Source organism: Pan troglodytes, chromosome 1 (assembly GCF_028858775.2).
Source record: "Pan troglodytes isolate AG18354 chromosome 1, NHGRI_mPanTro3-v2.0_pri, whole genome shotgun sequence".
Classification (NCBI taxonomy): domain Eukaryota; kingdom Metazoa; phylum Chordata; class Mammalia; order Primates; family Hominidae; genus Pan; species Pan troglodytes.
The window spans coordinates 1,653,052-1,674,317 of record NC_072398.2 but is presented as its reverse complement, the minus strand read 5'-3'; the positions used below and the strand labels follow the sequence as shown (position 1 = coordinate 1,674,317).

The 21,266-nt window shown below is 44.9% G+C and overlaps 2 protein-coding genes and 1 long non-coding RNA gene across 5 annotated transcripts in view; 1 reads left to right on the top strand and 2 right to left on the bottom strand.

The window, feature by feature from the left end:
* NLRP3 (NLR family pyrin domain containing 3) overlaps window positions 1-10,883 on the top strand; it is a 30,021-nt gene extending 19,138 nt beyond the window's left edge. For both annotated transcript variants that reach the window (XM_024353088.3, XM_024353098.3), the window contains 3 exons: window positions 6,034-6,204; window positions 6,713-6,883; window positions 10,465-10,883. In XM_024353088.3, coding sequence (XP_024208856.2) covers window positions 6,034-6,204; window positions 6,713-6,883; window positions 10,465-10,564 — 442 coding nt within the window. In that variant the 3' untranslated portion in view covers window positions 10,565-10,883. The remainder of the gene's footprint in view (window positions 1-6,033; window positions 6,205-6,712; window positions 6,884-10,464) is intronic.
* LOC107970839 (uncharacterized) lies at window positions 779-10,240 on the bottom strand. 2 transcript variants are annotated; one of them, XR_001713790.4, is made up of 3 exons: window positions 10,151-10,240; window positions 9,651-9,710; window positions 779-1,511 (listed from the first exon to the last, which is right to left on the bottom strand). It is a non-coding gene; the product is annotated as an uncharacterized LOC107970839 (long non-coding RNA). The 2 variants fall into 2 exon arrangements; XR_001713789.4 differs by lacking the exon at window positions 779-1,511 and adding an exon at window positions 7,267-9,317.
* Window positions 10,884-11,184: 301 nt separating the features above from the next.
* Window positions 11,185-20,534, bottom strand: OR2B11 (olfactory receptor family 2 subfamily B member 11). The gene is made up of 2 exons (XM_016951624.4): window positions 20,069-20,534; window positions 11,185-17,103 (listed from the first exon to the last, which is right to left on the bottom strand). Exon 2 carries the CDS (start codon window positions 14,047-14,049, stop codon window positions 13,096-13,098), a length of 954 nt encoding a protein of 317 aa, XP_016807113.2. The 5' UTR covers window positions 14,050-17,103; window positions 20,069-20,534; the 3' UTR covers window positions 11,185-13,095.
* Window positions 20,535-21,266: the final 732 nt, after the last annotated feature.

Sequence of the window (21,266 nt, the reverse complement as noted above, 5' to 3'; positions counted from 1 at the left end):
TATGTAGTTACTATTGTCAATACCTAACCTGGTAGAGCTGCTGTAATAAAGTATCACAAACAGAGCGGCCTAAACCACAAGAGTTTATTGCCTCTCAGTTCCGGAGGCCAGAGTCTGAGACTGAGGCATCAGCAGGCTGGGTCCTTATAGGTCGTACAGGTCCTTCCCAGTCCTTACTTTAGTTGACATCTGCTGCCTTTAATTCATTTCACTCTTCCTCTTTGGAAGCCTTCTTCGCTCTTATTTTTAGGTCACTACTTAGTCTTTCCTGCTAATGTTATAGCTTCCCCCTCCCTGGATCCTGCATTGGCTTCTCTTCCTGTGGTCTGGGGATTTCACGACTGGTTTAGTTGTTGTTGTTGTTGTTGTTGTTGTTGTTTTTTTTTTTTGAGTTGGAGTCTTACTCTGTCACCCAGGCTAAAATGCAGTGGCGCAATCTTGGCTCACTGCAACTTCCGCCTCCCGGGTTCCAACAATTCTTCTGCCTCAGCCTTCTGAGTAGCTGGGACTACAGGTGTGCACTGCCATGCCTGGCTAATTTTTGTATTTTTAGTAGATACGGGGTTTCACCATGTTTGCCAGGCTGGTCTCGAATTTCTGACCTCAGGTGATCTGCCTGCCTTGGCCTCCCAAAGTGTTGGGATTATAGGCGTGAGCCACACACCCTGCCTGGTTTACCTTTTTTTTTGTTGTTGTTACTAAATATTTCTAAACTCCCTGAGAATTCTCATATACCTCTCAATTTCAACAACAGTAGGTCTCAAACCCAGATATCATTCACAAACTTTTTATTAGAAAAGTAACACATGCTTGGTGTAAACATATCATAGTACAGACAAAGTGGAAAGTGAAAGCTCCTTCTCAGCCCTCTTCTGAGAGAGCCATTTACAATAGTCTGGTGAACAACCATCCAGACTTTTTTTTAATACAATAGATTGTTATATAATCCATTCATCTGTCCATCCATCCATCCATCCATCCATCATCCATCCCTCTATTGTCCATCCGTCAATCCATCCATCCATCCATCCATCCATCAATCCATCCAAGGGAGTATCAGAGCTTTGTGAACATATATTGGTTGCTAATTATGGACAAGTGGATTTCCTGTATATGCTGATCTGGGTGGCATTTATATCAGTAATGTGAATGAAGACCTATGTGATTTTCATGTTGCATTTGTAATACATTGTTACGTAGTATTTTAAATGCCTAGTCTGTTAGAGCTGCTGTAATAAAGTATCACAAACAGAGCAGCTTAAACAACAGAAATTTATTGTCTCTCAGTTCTGGAGGCCAGAAGTGTGAGATTAAGATGCTAGCAGGCTGGGTCCTTCTGAGGGCTGTGGGGAATCTGTTCATGCTTCTCTTTGGCTTCTGGTGGAATGTTATCTTGCTGACACATTTTGCCATTCCTTGACCTGTAGATGCCTCTGCCACACCATTGCCTTTATCTCTACGTGGTGTCTTCCCTGTGTCTGTGTGCGTCTTTCTCCATGTCCCAAGTTTCCCTGTGAAAGAACACAAGTCATGTTAGATTCGTAACGACCTGATCTTAACTAATTACATTTTCAGTAACCGTATCACCAAATAAGGTCACAATCTGAAGTACTGGGGCCTAGGACTTCCACATATAAAGTCTTGGAGGAAACAATTCAATCCATAACACCCTATCTATTGAAACTAGAACCATAATATAAATATTTTTCTGTGATATCCTTTTTTCATTTATCATGGATAAATTTCCATGCTGATTTGTGTAGATGTATCGATTGGGGCATAATATCCCATAGTGTGCTTTACCATAATTTATTTAATCAAATCATGCATTTTGGGATAACTGTTCTTTTCCACTATTACAAACAACTCTGCAAAAACCACATTTGTATATATAGTTTTATGCATGTGTATTTGCTTTGAGATAGATATCTATAAGTGGCATTAATCAGTCGAGACTTTTATGCATTTTTTGTGTTAGGTATAGCCATACATGTGGCTATGTGTTAGGTATAGCCTATGTGTTAGGTATAGCCTATGTGTTAAGTATAGCCTATGGGTTAGGTATAGCCTATGTGTTAGGTATAGCCTATGTGTTAGGTATAGCCTATGGGTTAGGTATAGCCTATGTGTTAGGTATAGCCTATGTGTTAGGTATAGCCTATGGGTTAGGTATAGCCTATGGGTTAGGTATAGCCTGTGTGTTAGGTATAGCCTATGTGTTAGTTATAGCTACATTTCTTTCTCTCAAACTTTAGGTCCTCATCTCTGGCTGCATATTGTGTACTGCCTGTCTCAATACTGCTCAAGGGTCACACATGCTGAGCATTTGCAACATTGGTTTAATTATCATACCCCACCTTCCACCCCCGTTCTCTGACCTGCTCCTGCCCTCTTCCTCCTGCCTCATTGAATAGTGGGGCTTTCCAGGAGGCCGCCGAGTGAGTAAACGGGGGACGGTCCTAAATGCTCTGCTTTCAGTTCCCTCTACCACTCATCACTACACCAGAGGGAACTTTTTAAGATGCAAATTTGAAAATACTGACCCTTTGTTCAAAAATCTTCAAAAGTTCTTCTTTTCAGTCAGAGTGACATCTTAGCTTGGCACACAAGGCTGTCCCTGATACTGCCCCCTCTCCTGCCATACCTTGCACTCCATTTTGAGTCATATTGGATGAGTTTTGTTTTGCTGTTTTAGAGATGGGGACTTGCTATGATGCTCAGGCTGAATTTGAATTCCTGGGTTCACCTACAGCCATACCACCCAGAGTGCCTGATCTCATCTGCACTCCTGGGCTCAAGCAATCCTCCCCAAGCAATCCTCCCGTCTCAGCCACCCAAGTAGCTGGGACTATAGGTGGACATCACTGTGCCCAGCTATGAATTAGTTTTGAAACATCTTGGTGGTTCTTTTAATCTTCCTTATTCTTGCTACTCTTTTCCTTTTGCCTGGAAGGTTACCCCCACTTTCCCACTTTCTACTATCCATCTAAGAAGCTCCTACTTTCTTTTTAATTACTGTGATCCTCATTTTGTCCATTTAAAAGCAGGGATAAAAATAACATTCCCATCTTGAGGTTGTGATCATTCAATGAGATAACCCTGTTTAAAGTCATCATCCATGTCAAGCACACAATAAATACTCAAAAAATGTTTGATCTTCTTCAGATTCCTTCCTTCCTTCTTCCTCCTCCTCCTTTCTCTCTCTTTCTCTTTCTTTCTTTCTTTTTCTCTCTTTCTCCCTTCCCTTCCCCTCCCCTCCTTTCCCTTTCCCCTTTCCCCTTTCCTTTCCTTATTTTCCTTTCTTTTCTTTTTTTAAGACAGGGTTTTGCTCTGTGGCTCAGCCTGGAGTGCAGCGGTAGGATCATAGCTCACTGTAGCCTTGAACTCTCCTGGGCTCAAGCAATCTTCCTGCCTCAGCCTTCTGACTAGCTAGGACTACAGGTGTGTACCACCATGCCTGGGTAATGTTTAAAATGTTTAAAAATTTTTTTGTAGAGACAGGGTCTTGCTATGTTGCCCAGGCTGGTCTCAAACTCCTGGCCTCAAGTGGTCCTCCCACCTTGGCCTCCCAAAGCACTGGGATTCAGTTTTCATTATGAGACATTTTTGTGACATAGGCAGGTAGTTAATAAATAAAAATCCCCAACCAATTAACTTAATACAGTACATGGCAAGATATCCGTGCTTGGTAAATGTAGAGCTCAGTTAGGTGGATTGGTTGAAATCGAGATGTTATGTCAATCACATTCCTCTAATCCAAGGATTGGTTGGTGGGACATGGTTGTTTGATTCTTTAAACATTTTATTACGTGTTCAGTGTAACCGTTGCTTAATAGTTACCAGCATTTTCACAATTTGGATATGACGTTTTCTTAACAAAACTACACCGTCTGTTGCAATTTCTACTACTACTGTGTAGTGCTCCCCAAACATCTGTTGAATAATCCATTCTACTCCTTTTTGGAAATAGTGGTAAAGCCTGCATAACTCTAATTACATAATTTTAAAAATATTTTCTCTTTTCCTCTTTGAAGACCATCCCCATTCTACTAGAATGTCCCTGGCCTTTGCCAGGAATGCTACTCATCCCTTCTGCATGTTAATTAACAACAACCCTCTGATAGAATTCTTACCGGGATGAGAGCTTAGTAGAAGCACTCAAAACTTGCTTTGTTTTTGTCTGTCTCTCTTGGGCTTCATTTGCCTATTAGTCTTGCTTACTGCGTCTTTTCAATTTGATTCTTCCTTAATTGGGAAGATAGAAACCAGTGGATGGATAATCACTTTTTCCTGCTGGTCATCTGTTCCTGCTTTACTGTCTGAATAAACTTTTTCTGTATTTCTATTTTTCCTGCCTCGTAGACACCAAAGAGCTTAAAAAACATGCCATTGCCAAGGACTCTGGCAGGAAGGAGGCAATCACCTGAGCTATTCCTGGCTTCGTGGAATAGAAGCATCTGTGCTCCTAGGAATTACACCACCAGTGATTTTAGAGCTCTTATGCTCTTCCTGGGTGATAGAATGGGCTTAATTTGACTCAAGAATAGTACATCAAAACTCTTAATTCCATCGAGATTGATGCATTTTTGGGGTTTTATGCTCTAAAAGGCCTTTTGCTGTGCAGAAGGAAGAGAGAGGTGGACAGAAAGGGCAGTGGGGAGAAGATGAGACTAAAAGGTGGAAAGTCCAGGTCTGGATCCCTCCCCACCACACACCTGCTCTGTGGCCTTGAGAGAAACATGTAATTTTTATAAGCCTTAGATTTCTAATATGTAAAATGTATGTAATAGTTTTAGCTGCACTCCTTCCTTGCCAGGTTGATATAATAATCAAATAAGACTGGTCTCTGGGTCAGGCACAGTGGCTCATGCCTGTAATCCCAGCACTTTGGGAGGCCAAGGTGGGTGGATTGTCTGAGCCCAGGAGTTTAAGACTGCAGTGAGCTGTGCACTTGGCCTGGGTGACAGAGCAAGAGCCTGGCTTTTTCTATTTATTTATTTATTTTTGAGACAGAGTCTCACTTTGTCGCCCAGGCTGAAGTGCAGTGGCAATCTCGGCTCACTGCAACCTCTGCCTCCCAGGTTCAAGCAATTCTCCTGCCTCAGCCTCCCAAGTAGCTGGGATTACAGGTGCCCACCACCACCCTAACTAATTTTTATATTTTTAGTAGATATGGGGTTTCACCATGTTGGCCAGGCTGGTCTTGAACTCCTGACCTCGTGATCCACCCTCCCAAAGTGCTGGACCTCCCAAAGTGCTGGGATTACAGGCATAAGCCACTGCACCTGGCCTTATTTATTTATTTATTTAGGCAGGGTCTCACTCTGTCACCCAGGCCAGAGTGTGGCAGTGCAATCATGGCTCACTGCAGCCTCGACTTCCTGGACTCAAGCGATCCTCCCACCTCTCCAACGTGGTTGAGGGCTGCAGCGAGAAAGATGTGAAAGGGGCATTTGGGGGCGCAGGAAGGTGGGAGGTGGCAATTGCTAAGGGCCCCGCAGTGTTCCTGTCGCAGCCCTAGCTACAGCTTAGAAGGTCACAGTGGATGTTCACCTGTTGTCTTTGATGTTTAAATCAGCACCGACTTCCCATGAGGAGGATTTTTTTTCCTGTCTCTCTTAAAAAAAAAAAAAAAAAGGCCCCTGCAGTGTGGGTGTCTGCAGTGTTACGGGGATTATCAGTTGAGGATAACCACTGGGATGTGTTTCTGGAAGAAGTGGTGCTGAGGAGCACTCCTGGCCGGAGGAAAGCTGTGTGAGGAGGAGGAGGAGTATGGGGTAACTGGCTCAGTTTGCCTTGGCTCTTTCTGTCGGACTGATACAGCAAAGCATCTGCTGAGACATCATTTGTGTCTCCTGTGACAGCCAGAGACAGCAGGTCTTGCTCTCCCCAGATCATATCTGAGATGCTGGCTCCTGCTCTCTGAGCTGAAGGCTGCAGCTGCTGAGAGAGAATGAGGCACTGAGTCGAAGCAGCTGCACAATGTTGGGGAACAGCTGGGTACTGAGGACTCTTCTCCCTGTCCTTCTACAGGTTGGTGAATTCTGGCCTTACGTCAGTCTGTTGTTCAGCTTTGTCCTCGGTACTCAGCACTAATCCGAATCTCACGCACCTTTACCTGCGAGGCAACACTCTCGGAGACAAGGGGATCAAACTACTCTGTGAGGGACTCTTGCACCCCGACTGCAAGCTTCAGGTGTTGGAGTAAGTCCTTTGGTTTATTACAGCAATGAGAACGCATGGTGGCCAAGGGTGGAGGGACGTTTAGGCAGAGTGGCCACAAGATAATCTGTATCTTAGAAGTGAGGTGTCTTCTTAGTGTTTGCCTTGTTACAGGATCATGGGACTGGGAGGAGTCCTTCTAGATGATATAAATGTAGGAACTTGAGTCCTTACCATCACAGTTTTCTGTACCACAAAACAAGGAGGGCAGTATGACACTTACATTTTATGGAAATGTAGGGAAAGGCACAGAATTTGGTAAATCAATGAAGAAACCACTGTTACTAATTTGATCTGTGCAATGCAGTGGATTTGAAAAAGAGAGAGAAGAATAATTACCAGCATACAAGGCTGCTTCAAGCTAGTTAGTCCTGTGCTCCTGTGCTTTTTTTTTTCCCACCTGAAACAAGACAGGCTAAGATGCTAAAATCTTGGGGAGCTGGGGGGATGGTTAAGGGGACATTTTCTTTAAATCACCCCCTTTTTGCAGATTAGACAACTGCAACCTCACGTCACACTGCTGCTGGGATCTTTCCACACTTCTGACCTCCAGCCAGAGCCTGCGAAAGCTGAGCCTGGGCAACAATGACCTGGGCGACCTGGGGGTCATGATGTTCTGTGAAGTGCTCAAACAGCAGAGCTGCCTCCTGCAGAACCTGGGGTGAGTGTGCTCTGCAGAGATGCCAGTGGTGGGACTCTGAGTTCTCAGGAAACGTTGACTGCTATCAAAATCCAGGATGGCTCTCGCTTCATTTGCAGCCACTCAAGATTAGGTTGGGCCTGGGTCAGTTGTGGTGGATTTTTAAAAATAGAGAATATGGGGTTAAACTACACATTCCACTTCACTGAGATGATTAGAATCACCAAGGCTAAGCTGGATTTCACCCACATTCCCCAAAGAAACACAAGCCCTCATGCGATCGTGGCCAAGGAGCATCCTGTTCTACACAAGGAACCGAACTTCGTAGAACTCGTCTATGGGTCATCCAAACTGGAAGGGTCTTTACATAGTGGGGATCTTGTTGTTTTGTTTCTGAGGATTTCTTTTCTTTTTTTTTTTCTTGAGACAGAGTCTTGCTCTGTCGCCCAGGCTGGAGTGCAGTGGCGCATCTCGGCTCACTGCAACCTCCACCTCCCAGGTTCACCCCATTCTCCTGCCTCAGCCTCCCGAGTAGCTGGGACCACAGGCGCCCGCCACCATGCCCGGCTAATTTTTTGTATTTTTAGTAGAGATGGGGTTTCACTGTGTTAGCCAGGATGGTCTCCATCTCCTGACCTCGTGATCTGTCTGCCTCGGCCTCCCCAAGTGCTGGGATTACAGGTGTGAGCCTCCGTGCCCGGCGGTTTCCGAGGATTTCTAAATGGGAAAAGAGTGCTCCAGGAATAGCAAGATGGGAAATTACATGAAATTCGACAGTGTGTCAGGACATTGCCAGCCCGCCTCTGTGATACCACTGAGGTAGTTGTCTCCTCTCTAGCAAGAGCTTCCTGGCGAGTCCCACGGTTCTGTCAGCCGTGATGATTGCACTTTTCCCTGAAGACGTTTTCACTGCTTGGCTTTAAGGCCAACATGCTCTCCTGGGTTTTCTCCTATTTTATCAGCTCCTTCTACTCAGTCTCCTTTCTGGCCTCTTCTTCATCATCCTGACCCTTACGTGTTGAATCCTCAGAGCTTAGTCGCTGGGCTAATTTTTCTTCCCTACACTTTCTCCCTCATTTAAATTATCTGGTCTTCTGGCTTCATGATATGTGTGCTGTGGCCTCCAGATTATATGTCCATAAATTCTGTGTCTCCATGCTTGGCTGATCTTTCTTCTTGAAGGTTTAATAAACCTCTCAAACGTCACATCTAGATCCACACCCATGCTATTCTCTTCTACCCAAAACCTGATTCTTCCCCATTTCAGTCGATGGTCACTTCCTCCAAGTTGCTCGGGCCAAAACATTTCTGGTTCTGTCGTCACTGTCTCTTTTTCCTTATAATCATGTCCAATGTGTCAGCACATCCTGTGAGCTCTGCCTTCCCAGCTGGGCCACTCCCTGACCACTTCAGGCCAGCTTCATGGCTTCTTCCTTGGCTCAAGCCACCATCACCTGGTGTCTGGATTGTCATGGTGGCATTCTGACAGGTCACCCTGAATCTGTTATTCTGATTTTAGCAGACAAGGGATTCAGCTAAAACGTAACTCGCATCATATCACTCTTGTCAACATCGTCTTCTTATCACTTTCATAATCAGAGCAACAAACTCATGGTGGCTTCCATGCCCCACATAATCCAGCCTCCCCTGCTTCCGAAGATTCCGCTTCTCCCAACCCTTGCTTATTCTGCCCCAGTACAGTGATCTCCTTGCTGTTTTGCAAGAACACTGTGATCTCTGGATTTTTGCACTTGCTTTTCTTCTGGCCTAGAACTCTCTCCCCTTCAGTATCCACATGCATTATTCTCTGTACCTTCCTAAATTCTCTGCTTAAAGGTCTTCTCTGCGAGGCTGTCTTTGACTATTCTACTGAAAATAGAAGCACTTTTTTCTTCTCTTCTCATTCTCCTCTGCAGTGTAGCACATCTTATGTGCTATGTCATTTTCTTGTTTATTTATTATCTATCTCTGCTCCCAAAATATAAATTCCGTTAGTCCAGGGACTTCTGTCCATATTAATGATCTCAAGGCTGAGAACATGTTGGAATGCAGGTTTGAATAAATACAAGTTTGAATCAGGCTTGCATCCTTGTGCCAACATAATGGAGCACGTTTGCTGCAGGACAAGCCAACATTCCCAGAGCTAAGAGAGATGGGGGAACAAACAAAGGATTGGTCAGGTCAAAGCTGGGGACACTGCTACATGTAGCATCACTGACCTAGCCCTGAGGGACATTCCGGACCCAGGCTGAGGGACAGGCTCAAAATAGATTGAGGAATCCATGCATGCAATCAACCCGTTTTCTCAGGCTGCGATAACAAGCTGCTCTAGACTGTGTGACTCAAACACAGATTTATTATCTCACAATACTGGAGGCTAGAAAGTCCAAAATCAAGTCTCGATGAATTTGGTTGCTGGCGAGAGTTCTCTTCCTGACTTGCAGATGGCTACCTTCTTGTTATGTGATTGCATGGAGGGAGGGGAGGCAAGGGAGAGAAGACAGGGGAGAAAGAACAAACTCTCTGATATCTCTCCTGTAAGGGCACTCACCCCATCCTGAGGGCCCCACCCTCACAACTTCATCTAACTCTAACTACCTCCCAAGGGCCTCACCTTTAAGTACCGTACATTAGGGGTTCGGGCTTCATCATGGGAATTGTTAAGGAAGACAAACATTCAGTATATAACACCACCAAATTGAGATGGTTAGAAATGGTGCAGGACAAATGGGTGGATTTATTAGTTAAGTTGCAAGGGACACTTTATTAAAGAGGAGGAAGAACTTACCTCGAAGATGTGAGAGGCATCCTGGGCAAATGCAATGTGTAGAATTGATCAGGTTAGTGACTAAATGAACATAAGGTAAAAAAATTTACAAGACAGTTGAGGAAGTGTAAATGCTGACTGGACATACAGTGATACTAAGAAATTATTGTTAAACGATTTTGGTGTGATAGTGACATTGTAATTATATTTTAGTGTCACAAAGTGAATTATTGATAGATGCATTAAATGCAGTATTTAAAATAATCCATGGGTGGGAGGAGTGAGTGGGCAATAGAAGAAACAAGTTGACACGACCTGTTTAATTGTCGAACTTGGGTAATGGACACAGGGGGTTCATTATACTATTTTCTATACTTTTATGTATGCTTAACATTTTCCCAACTAGATAGTTAAAAATATAACAGGAACCACATTGGGCACTTAGAGCTTTTTTTTTTTTTTTCCCCACATTTTTATTGGGAGCCGTGGGAGGGGCCTCCTCTGTCATTGGAGGTGCTCACAGTTTCTTCAGCCACTCCAGGCTGGGGCCCTGGGGGTCTGAGGCTCCCAATGACGAAGGACACGACCAGCACCGGCTCCTTGGCCCAGGCATTCTTGACGAAGGTGCGGAGTCTCGCGGCCATCTTGGTCTCGGCGACGGCGGCGAGGACGCGGAGCACTCTGGGAGTTGTGGTCCCTCTTTTTTTTTTTTTTTTTTTTTACATTTTAGAAGTGTGTGGAGTTTAGGGAAATGAAGAGATGAGACTTTTAAGGTTAACGACTCTGACAGAGTTATCTGAAGAGTGCAACCCAGGCTTTCTATTTGCTTTTACAGGTTGTCTGAAATGTATTTCAATTATGAGACAAAAAGTGCGTTAGAAACACTTCAAGAAGAAAAGCCTGAGCTGACCGTCGTCTTTGAGCCTTCTTGGTAGGAGTGGAAACGGGGCTGCCAGACGCCAGCGTTCTCCGGTCCCTCCAGCTGGGGGCCCTCAGGTGGAGAGAGCTGCGATCCATCCAGGCCAAGACCACAGCTCTGTGATCCTTCCGGTGGAGTGTCGGAGAAGAGAGCTTGCCGACGATGCCTTCGTGTACAGAGCTTGGGCATCTCCTTTACGCCCGGGTGAGGAAGACACCAGGACAATGACAGCATGGGATGTTGTTGTCATCACAGCGCCTCAGTTAGAGGATGTTCCTCTTGGTGACCTCATGTAATTAGCTCATTCAATAAAGCACTTTCTTTATTTTTCTCTTCTCACTGTCTAACTTTCTTTTTCCTATCTTTTTTTCTTCTTTGTTCTGTTTACTTTTGCTCATATCATCATTCCCGCTATCTTTCTATTAACTGACCATAACACAGAACTAGTTGACTATATATTATGTTGAAATTTTATGGCAGCTATTTATTTATTTAAATTTTTTGTAATAGTTTTGTTTTCTAATAAGAAAAATCCATGCTTTTTGTAGCTAGTTGAAAATTCAGGAATATGTAAAACTTTTTGGTATTTATTTAATTAAATTGTTTCCTTTTCTTAATTTTAAAAAAGAGTACCTAGAAATTTTTCAAATTATTTCTCTAAACCACTAAAGATAAATTAAATTGTTTGGTGCATTTTAAAAGTCACTTTGGCAAATGATTCCATTGTAGAAAATTTTTAAAAAGTTACCTCACTATAACTGTAATGAGTGGAATTTCATCTTTGATAGGATAGGAGATTGAAAATCGTGGACGGAAAGGTTTGAGAGTATCAGAGCCTGCACTCCTAACTAGAAGTATTATGTAGAAGATGCATCTTGCTTTCAGTTGATAACAGCTTATTTTGGATTTATCCCATCCGAGGAACAGTTCATCTATTATACTTCACAGAGCATTAAGTTATAAGGAAATATTTACTAATTGCTTCTCTACACATGGACAACTCTTAAACCGCATGGAATTGCTCAGGATGGAAATACTATTTCCTCTATACAATTAGCCATCAAAGTAGCCACACTTTGCTACTCAAAGTGTAGTCTATGAACTGTCGATATAAGGAGCTTGTATAAGAATGTAAAACAATCACATTATTAAACATACCTTTTAGATGAGCTGACATTTAAAAAAAACCCTGAAGACTATTTTTATAAGGAAAACAGTATGAGATTTACATTCTGTTGCAAACTCTGTCTTGTTAGCACTTCTGAGCAGCACCAACTGGAGATTGGGTTTCTGCATCTTGGTGAACTATTACCGACTGCCTTCCTGCTACAAACACTTTGATAACCTATATAAATAATGTAATCAGAAACACATAGCTGAGCTTGAAAGAGAGAAAGAGAACCTTTGGGCATTAGGATGTTAAAACTGGCCAGGTTGCTGAGAATGCCATTATTTCATTCCTTTTTATGGCTGAATAGTATTTTTCCATGGTATATATCTCACATTTTCTTTTCCTTTTTTTTTGAGATGGAGTCTTGCTCTGTCGCCCAGTCTGGAGTGCAGTGGTGCGATCTCGGCTCACTGCAAGCTTCACCTCCCGGGTTCAAGCAATTCTCTGCCTCAGCCTCCTGAGTAGCTGGGATTACAGGCGTGTGCCACCATGCCCAGCTAGTTTTTGTATTTTTAGTAGAGACGGGGTTTCACCATCTTGGCCAGGCTGGTCTTGAACTCCTGACCTTGTGATTCACCCGCCTTGGCCTCCCAAAGTGCTGGGATTACAGGCATGAGCCACTGCGCCCGGATGGTTCCATATTTTTCCAGTTGCAAATTGTGCTGCTATAAACACGCATAAGCAAGTATCTTTTTCGTATAATGACTTATTTTCCTCTGGGTAGATGCCCCGCAGTGGGATTGCTGGACCAAATGGTAGATCTACTTTTTGTTCTTTAAGGATCCACAGTGTTTCCCATCGTGGTTGTGCTAGTGTTTGTACTAGTTTACATTTCATGGAAAAACTTTCTATAGAAGAAAATGTGAACTACAGAGAAAAAAAAAATCAAAATCACAGGAAGAAGATAGCAATCTACTTCATTCCTGGAATTGTTTGAAAAAGTCGTGTAAAATTTGTGGAGATTTAAGTATATGGAGAAAAACACTTATTCATTATAAGTAAAATAAGATTGTATTTCAGCTTCATCTTGTGTATACTTAGGAGTAATAGAAAAGAGACAAATGGGGAGAGAATAAAAGAAATATAGGAAGAGGAAAAGAGAAAAGAATCAGGAAATTGGAAGTGAAATAATTCCACACATACTTATTGAAGTCTATTTAAACAATGCTTAAAAATATATGGCCTCTTAGAATTATACGTTTAAAATGAACTTTGCCGCTATGGGATTTGGGGCATTATAACAGGAAGTGAGATGTTTGAAGACAGGGTTTTTGAGCTCTCTGGGTATTAACTCCTTAAGTGAAAGATGCTCTGAGTGCACAATAGACTTGTGCTGTGTTCTTTAATTGATGGAGATGCTACATCTCATGTCCTCATCATCCACAGAGCCTCCAGATCCTGGCCAGAAGTCTCCTCAGAGCCCCCTTCATATCTTTATTTCTCAGGGTGTAGATGAAGGGATTGAGAGTGGGGGTGATTATGGAATAGAAGAGAGAAATAAATTTGCCCTGCTCTTGGGAGTAGCTGGAAGGGGGCTGCAGATACATGTAAATGGCAGGTAGGTAGAAGAGGGAGACGATCATCAGGTGGGAGGAACACGTCCCAAAGGCCTTGTGTCGTCCCTTGGAGGACTGGATCCTGAGCACTGCCCGGGCAATAAAGCCATAGGAGAGAAGGATGACAGCCAGGGGCACCAACACGAAGAAGGCCACCAGCACAGCCAGTATGGTGTCATTCACAGCGGTGTCAGCACATGACAGCTTGATCACGGCCGGCACCTCACAGAAAAAGTTGTTCAGCACCTGCCGCCCGCAGAATGGCAATTGCACGGTCAGGACCACCTGCACGAAGGAGTTGCCGAAGCCACTGAGCCAGGCCAGAGCCACGAGCTGCTGACAGAGAGCACGGTGCATGAGAATGGCGTAGTGCAGGGGCTTGCAGATGGCCACGTAGCGGTCCAGGGCCATGGCGGCCAGGACGATGCACTCCGTGCATCCCAGCCAGTGGAAGACTGCATACTGCACAGTGCAGCCTCCATAGCTGATGGTCTTCTGGGAACTGCCCATGTTGACCAGCATCTGAGGGACTGTCGTGGTGGTGTAGCAGAGGTCCAGGAAGGACAGGTGACTGAGGAAGATGTACATGGGGCTGTGGAGTTGAGGATCCACCCGGGATGCCAGGATGATGGCGACGTTCCCCAACATGGCCAGCACATAGGACAGCAGGAGGACCACAAAGAGAGGGAGTTCCAGCCATGGCCTGTCAGACACACCCAGAAGGATGAAGGCTTTAGGGGGGTCCCCTAAGAAGCTATGGTTGTCACTTTTCATGTTGCGGCATTTTCTGGCACCTGTGGCAAATTGAGAAAATTGGAATGAATAATACCTGAGAAGAGGAATTGATCACTTTCCTCCCTCTTGCATCCACTCTTCCTTCCCCAGGTGATAGCCTGTTTGATTCTCCTTACCTCTGTGGAGACGCTGGGATGCGGAAGGGTCAGAACCAGGAGCCCCAGTAGCAGCCTCTGTGTCTTTGCTCTCCTTCCTACTCAGTGGCCTCAACTAAACCATTTAATACTCCCGAACTTCTGCATCTGTAAAATGGGGAGAAATACCTCCTTCAATTGCCAAGACCTGGGGACGATAGAGACATTAAGTATGTGAGAAGAATACCTCACGAATGACAATTACGTTCCAGGTAGAGCGAAGCGTGCTACAGCTCCCATCACCGTCAGAGTGTTTGATTTCTCTCTACATCCACATCGACAAGGAATTGTCCACCTTTTTAGGCTTTCCCATTTTGGGAGATAGTGGTAGGAGGGAGGCGGGCCGTGACATAAAGCAAGCAGAAGGGCTTTGTGAGCAGCTGGGTGACAGGACCACCCCCTGTCACCGGCTCACGCTTGCATCCAGCTCCCGGATTCATGCTGATCTCCGCTTTCATGACCACACACACACAGGCAGCCCTGTCACTCACACTGGCAGTAAAAGCAGCACAATTCTAGGTCCTGTGAGTCTCTGGAGTGGAAGAGCCAAGGTATACGTTACTTCAGCCCCTGAATAGGTCATGGTAGTTAATGAGACCCCAGACCATGGAATTTTGAGCACAGGGAGAAAGCGCTTGATTGGCGTGAGAAACGTAGCCCCTGGAATTGTCTACGGAAAGATCAGACTGCCCTCTAGGGCTAGGTTTTATCTGATGGCTTGAGTGACATTCCAATTTCCTGCACAATTTCTTTGCTGAGCAGCTGTCACCTCTCAGTGATAGAAAACAGCCAATTTGATTTCTGAAACCATTGCTGTTAGGAAGCAACTGGGTTGCCACCTGCTGATTCGTGGGTCCTTTCCACTGCACCATTGGTTTCTCACCTCCTACAATCGCTCAAGCATCCAGTTCCTGATGGGGATGATATGCTCCATGATAGGATTGAAAAATATTATTAATAAACAATAATTAATTAATCATTATTCATAATAAATCCTGTAAGCAGATAATTTATGAAGGATTTTTATTCTTGATTTGGTACCTTATGCATAGACTGTAAAACTAACGGAGATCTGCTCAGCTTACATGTTGCAACAGGTGTTCCCCGCTGCCCCAGTTGATATTCTGAAGAACTCTACTGTTACTGGAAAACAACTCAAACTCCAGGGTTTCAATGGAGGAATAAGTTCAGTTTTTCCCTCCTGCTTCTCTAGTTTCAAAACCACACACGTTTTGTCAGAAAGTTGCCAATATTCTTGTGAAACACTCAATTATCGTACCTCCTCCCAGATTCTATCAACAATACTTATGAAATAAACTTCACAGAATGTGATCTTATCTCTAATGAGCTCAAGATGCCTGTCAAAACAGTGAGCTGTGGCCGAGCAAAGTCAAGCTAGCACATTTTTAAGTCTAATTATTAAGAAGTAAAGGAATTATGACATTTCTCTTTCTGAGATTTCTGATTCCAGAGTTTCTTTTCAGAGCCTAAACTGGGAGAAAAGGGAGAAGTTGTAGGGATAGTGAAGAAAGAAATGAGAGAATGAAGGAAGCAAGAAAGATAGAGGGGTAAATGTATGCGGCAATTTATAATAAAGACAAGTTATTTACCACTCACTGTGAGCCAGGTACTGGAATAATAACTTGATGTTGCCTTAATATCTCAGCAAGGTCCATGTTTTCACCCCTAATTGACTGAGCGACTCGGGAGGACAGCTGGTCTACCTTAGTTACACGGCAGCAAATGGTAAAGCCAGGACTGAAAGCCAAACTCCTGCTCTTCACTACTATTCTCTCCAGAACTTTGCTTTAAAAAAAGAGCAGCTGGTGACATGGGGAGCAGCAAGGGCAGTAGCATAAACGACTGAGACAAAAGAAGTTCCTGGGAAGGGGAGATGAGGGAGAGGAAGGTCACAGGAGAGAAAGGGGCAGGGATTAGAGAGGAGCGGTTTTCTTGTAATTATAGTCCACTGTACATGTGCACACTTACGTACACACGTGCACACACATGCATGCACGTGCGCACGCACACACACACACATGCACACACCCACGGTTTCTCAATGGCAAAGCTGGATACTGCCCAGCCCTGCCCCTCATGCCCTGGATCTGATGCCCTTCTCTTCAGGTGTTTCCACACGGAGCTTTTGTAGGTGTCTAGCCTCTGCACTCCTTGACCTTCTTTCATCTTCCCACTACCCAAGTACAGGTGCCCCCCCAAGGCACAGCCTTGCTTCCCTGGATGGACACAGTAGTTCCCACAAACGTCGCCATCGCATTCAGACGGAATCCCTCAGGCTGTATCTACAGTTGTCAGTTCCTCACTGACCTCTAACCCCCTTTTTGACATTGTGAACTGAGGCATCCCAAATTTCACCTGGCAGCCATCCCCCCAGACTCAAACCATCTCCTTCATCTTAATTCTGGCTGACTTCCCTTCAGTCACCGTGATGCCAAGTACTGAGGTTCTTTCTATTCATGTTCTACTCCTCATTCACTCTAGTTCAGCACCGAAGTTAAAGAATTCAACACCCACACGATGCTGTGATCCCACCACAATGTTGCATCGTTGCAGGCACGCACTGTCTGTATCCTCACCACTGCCGTCCTGGGCAGAAACACCCACCAGGACCCCTCTTGGAACTTGCTACCTGCCTCTCTGCAGGCAGCTTCAACCCCTCACTCACCCTCACACGAAGTCATCTTTCTGAGACTCAGGCCTTAAGGCAAAGATATCTTTAGGTGTTTCAATTACCAAAAACGTAAGAACCCATCGCTCAAGAGTTACCTGCTGATTGTATCGTGTTCACACTGAATTCCCGCAGTTTCTTCTGGGGGCTGCTGGCAGGCTAGGCTGTGAACACGCAGGCTGTGATACACCCTTAGATATATATCATTCCCTGTAGGATATATAATCCTTATGATTAATATTTATATCTCTATATCTATATCATCTACCTCTTATCCCTGACATTTGCCACTGAAATCTCTGCTGAAGCTTGATGGAACACATTGTTACCTACTCCATCACACAAGATGGAAAATCAAATTTACAGCAGTGTGTGGAATTCCTAGAAAGCAGCTTATGAGATGGGCAAACAGAAACATGGTCATAGGATTTTATTGCTTATTAGTCCAAAGGGTCTCTTTCTTCAGTCTAGAATGCAGCCTCCCATCCCACAACCGGGATAGCCTGGTCCAGGCCCTGTTCAGCCGTGGAGGCCATCATTGGGATTACACTCAAGAGAGTCTTGGGGACAAGGCTTAATGATAGCAATATTTTCCTGAACTGATAATAACACGGACTCTTTCATCACAAAAAGAGAAAGAGCCCCTGTCTCCTTATTTGTTGGCATTTGCAGTCCTGGTTCAATGGCATGCTTTTTCTTAGACAGGAGTCTAACAAGTACAATCGAGACGTTAGCTGGCACAGGGGCTTGAGAGCACACAAGCCCAGCCTCAACTCCACCTCTTCATCTTTATTCTCAGTGTCACTCAGCAGCCTCTGCAATGTAGTTTGTGTCCCTGTGCATGTACAGTCCTTTCTCATCCTGTGCCAGGACTGGGGAAGTGCACATCCTCCTGCTGGGAATAGCAGGAATGTCTTGGGAATCTTATGTCCTTCCCTTCCCTTCATGTCCCGCCTCTGGTTTCAGGACAGCCCGGTTTCTTTCCTTTAACTGCCCTCACTAATTTAACACTATTCATCATCTTCTGTAGCTCCCACAGTACAAAGGGGTTTGAGGACATGAATATGCCTATTGCCACAGTGGATCTGAGGTCTAATTTTTCATAACACTTTAATTTGAAAGATTAAACAAATTCCTAGCATTGAGAGGAGAAGGGAAGTAAGTGCACACTGAATGAGCACCCACCAGCTCTCTGTGCACTAGGCACCCCATATGAGCCTTCCCATATCCCATTTCAATAACTCTGGAAAACTGAGAGGTTCAGAAAGATTAAGAAGTTCACCTCGTTCAGGGACTGGGGTATGAGTCCACAGGGTAAGCTATTTAAAAATCCAATGCTGGTTCACACGGAGGGGAAATTACTTCCTCATAAGCCTCTGGATGTCATAATCTGTCACTCTCAAAGGTAACAAACAGTTCCCCTTTAAAAAACTTTATTTTTTATTTACTTAAAATAAATAGAGATGGGGTCTTGCTATTGCCCAGACTAGTCTCGAACTCCTAGGCTCAAGTGATCCTCCCACCTTGGCCTCCCAAAGTGCTAGGATTACAGGCGTGAGCCACCTCACCCAGTCCAGTTTCCCTTTTACATGCACGACCTCGTTAAACACCCTGTAAACCTGAAAAATATTAAAGACCTCGCCTAATGGAAAAATTGTAAATTTGCTGTATCATTTGGTAATCATTTCCAATATGTTAATTTTTTACTTTTTAGGGAGATTGTAATTTCTTTTTTCTTTCTTTTTTTTTTAAATTATAGTTTAAGTTCTGGGATACATGTGCAGAACGTGGAGGTTTGTTACACAGGTATACATGTGCCATGGTTGTTTGCTGCATCCATCAACCCGTCATCTACGTTAGGTATTTCTCATAATGCTCTCCCTCCCCTAGCCCCCACTCCCTGATGGGCCCCGGTGTGTGATGATCCCCTCCCTGTGTCCATGTGTTCTCATTGTTCAAGTCCCACTAATGAGAACATGAACATGTCTTACATATTATGTCATTCATAGCATGAGGAATGCAATTAATTCACAAAAATGATTATTGATTTTGTTAGCAAATCTAAAAGCCTCACCCCTCAAATAGCTCCTTATTCTGGAGGTAGGTAGAGTCCTGAGCCTCGTCAGTTATTCCTTCTAGTGCTGGGGACGAAGGGAAGAGGAGGAGAAGGAGCTGGGACCCAGCAGTGATGGGCCTATGGGAGGGAGGATATGGCTGCACAGCCCTCAGCGCGTGGCTCAGGCAGGGTCAGCCCCTCTGCACATGCCTCCCCCTACCACCACCACACGTCATCGCCTTTTTATGTGGTCTTTTTCAGATTTTTCAACCTGAAGCTTGCTTTCTCGGGGACTGATACTATTCAGCTTTGCATTCTCTTTTTCTCTCTTTCCATGGCCCTGCTCAGCTCAGTACTGCCCTTGTGACTGTGATTCAGCAGCCTCAAAAATAGGAGGAAGCAGAGGAAAGGGACTCAGGGTCCCCACACACTGTGTGCAGCGTCCACTGTTCAGACGAGTGTCAGACAGCATGCCTACCTCCAGGCAGAGCATCCTGTTCTGCTCCCGGCTCTCTTTTCTAGATAAAACCACACAACACAATTTTACATTTGCTGCTTAATGCGTGGCCATTGTTCATCGACCCATCCATCCTCCACCTCACGTGCCCTTGGTCTCCAGCAGAGCCCAGTGTTAATACTGCCCATCCATCCTCCACCTCACGTGCCCTTGATCTCCAGCATAGCCCAGGGTTAATACTGCCCATCCATCCTCCACCTCATGTGCCCTTGGTCTCCAGCAGAGCCCAGGGTTAATACTGCCCATCCATCCTCCACCTCATGTGCCCTTGGTCTCCAGCATAGCCCAGGGTTAATACTGCCCATCCATCCTCCACCTCATGTGCCCTTGGTCTCCAGCAGAGCCCAGTGTTAATACTGCCCATCCATCCTCCACCTCACGTGCCCTTGGTCTCCAGCAGAGCCCAGGGTTAATACTGCCCATCCATCCTCCACCTCACGTGCCCTTGATCTCCAGCATAGCCCAGGGTTAATACTGCCCATCCATCCTCCACCTCATGTGCCCTTGGTCTCCAGCAGAGCCCAGTGTTAATACTGCCGCATCCATCCTCCACTGCACTGTAGAGATTTCAGTTTGACTGGAGTTGAGGATGAATCACTCACCTCCAGGGTTCCTGGCTCCTACAGAAGACTTGGTTTAGGACTGAAGGCTATATTGCAGTCTGTGTTGGCCTTAGTCGCGGAGGGACATTTAAGGATGGACTTACTAGAAATGCTCTTCATATTCCAGGAAGACACAGCACATTTCCTCTGATGGGCTGCTGGGACCTTACCATTTACTGGAACCCAACCCTCTGAGCAAGTCTGAGAGATTATTCTCAGTCTAGAAGTAGTCTGCTGTCCGTTGCAACAGGCTTGCTGGGGAGACTCAGGGTTTCCCGGACGCTCCCTTGGTAGTACGTGAGGTCGGTGGATCTGCCTTAACCTCAGTCCCCCAGAGTGCCTATAGGTACCTTGACATGGTGGAGGTTACTTCCGAGGATAAAGCTTTCAGGCAACACACGGTGCCCGTGTCACGCTCTCTGTTCATTTCAAAATTATCCCTCAGATTTAACTTGACCTCATTCTCTCCACTGTTTTCTATAAGGGCCCTGCTCATTCTCCCCAGACGTGAGAGTAAAAACTTGCTCTCCTCTGGCTGTGAAATTATCCCTGATGTTTTATTTAATTAGTGTCTAAGGGATTAGCTGATAATTGAGGTGGTGTGAGAGCGTGGAGTTCTTACAATTAATGGCAAATCCCAGAAGACCAGAAGAGCAGAGAAAATGGATCAATAATGGGGAATGAGAACTCTGTGTGTGTGTGTGTGTCTGTGTGTGTGTGTGTTGAACTCTTTAGGGCTGGTGTGTGGTGTGTGTGTGTGTTGAACTCTTTAGGGCTGGTGTGTGTGTGTGTGTGTTGAACTCTTTAGGGCTGGTGCGTGGTGTGTGTGTGTGTGTGTTGAACTCTTTAGGGCTGGTGTGTGGTGTGTGTGTGTGTGTGTGTGTTGAACTCTTTAGGGCTGGTGCGTGGTGAGGTGATTACTGTAACATCAGAGTGGACTAGTAACTAGAGTATGTGATTCAGGTAAAGCATGAGACATGAACTGGCTTCAACACCAGGCTCGGTCACTCATGCCATGTGTCTTTGAGCAGGTTACTTAACCTATCTGTGCCTCACTTGTGTTTTCTTAAGAATACGAGAAACATTAGTATTGTCTTGCACAGTCTGTTACAAGGGTGGAATGAATTGGTTCTTGTAAAGCACTCAGAACAATGAGTGGCACAGAGTAATACATGTTGAGGGTTTTTTTTTGTTGTTG

Bases quoted from the DNA above. Each gene is read 5' to 3' on its own strand.
- OR2B11 (XM_016951624.4), bottom strand. From the start codon at position 14,049: ATGAAAAGTGACAACCATAGCTTCTTAGGGGACCCCCCTAAAGCCTTC.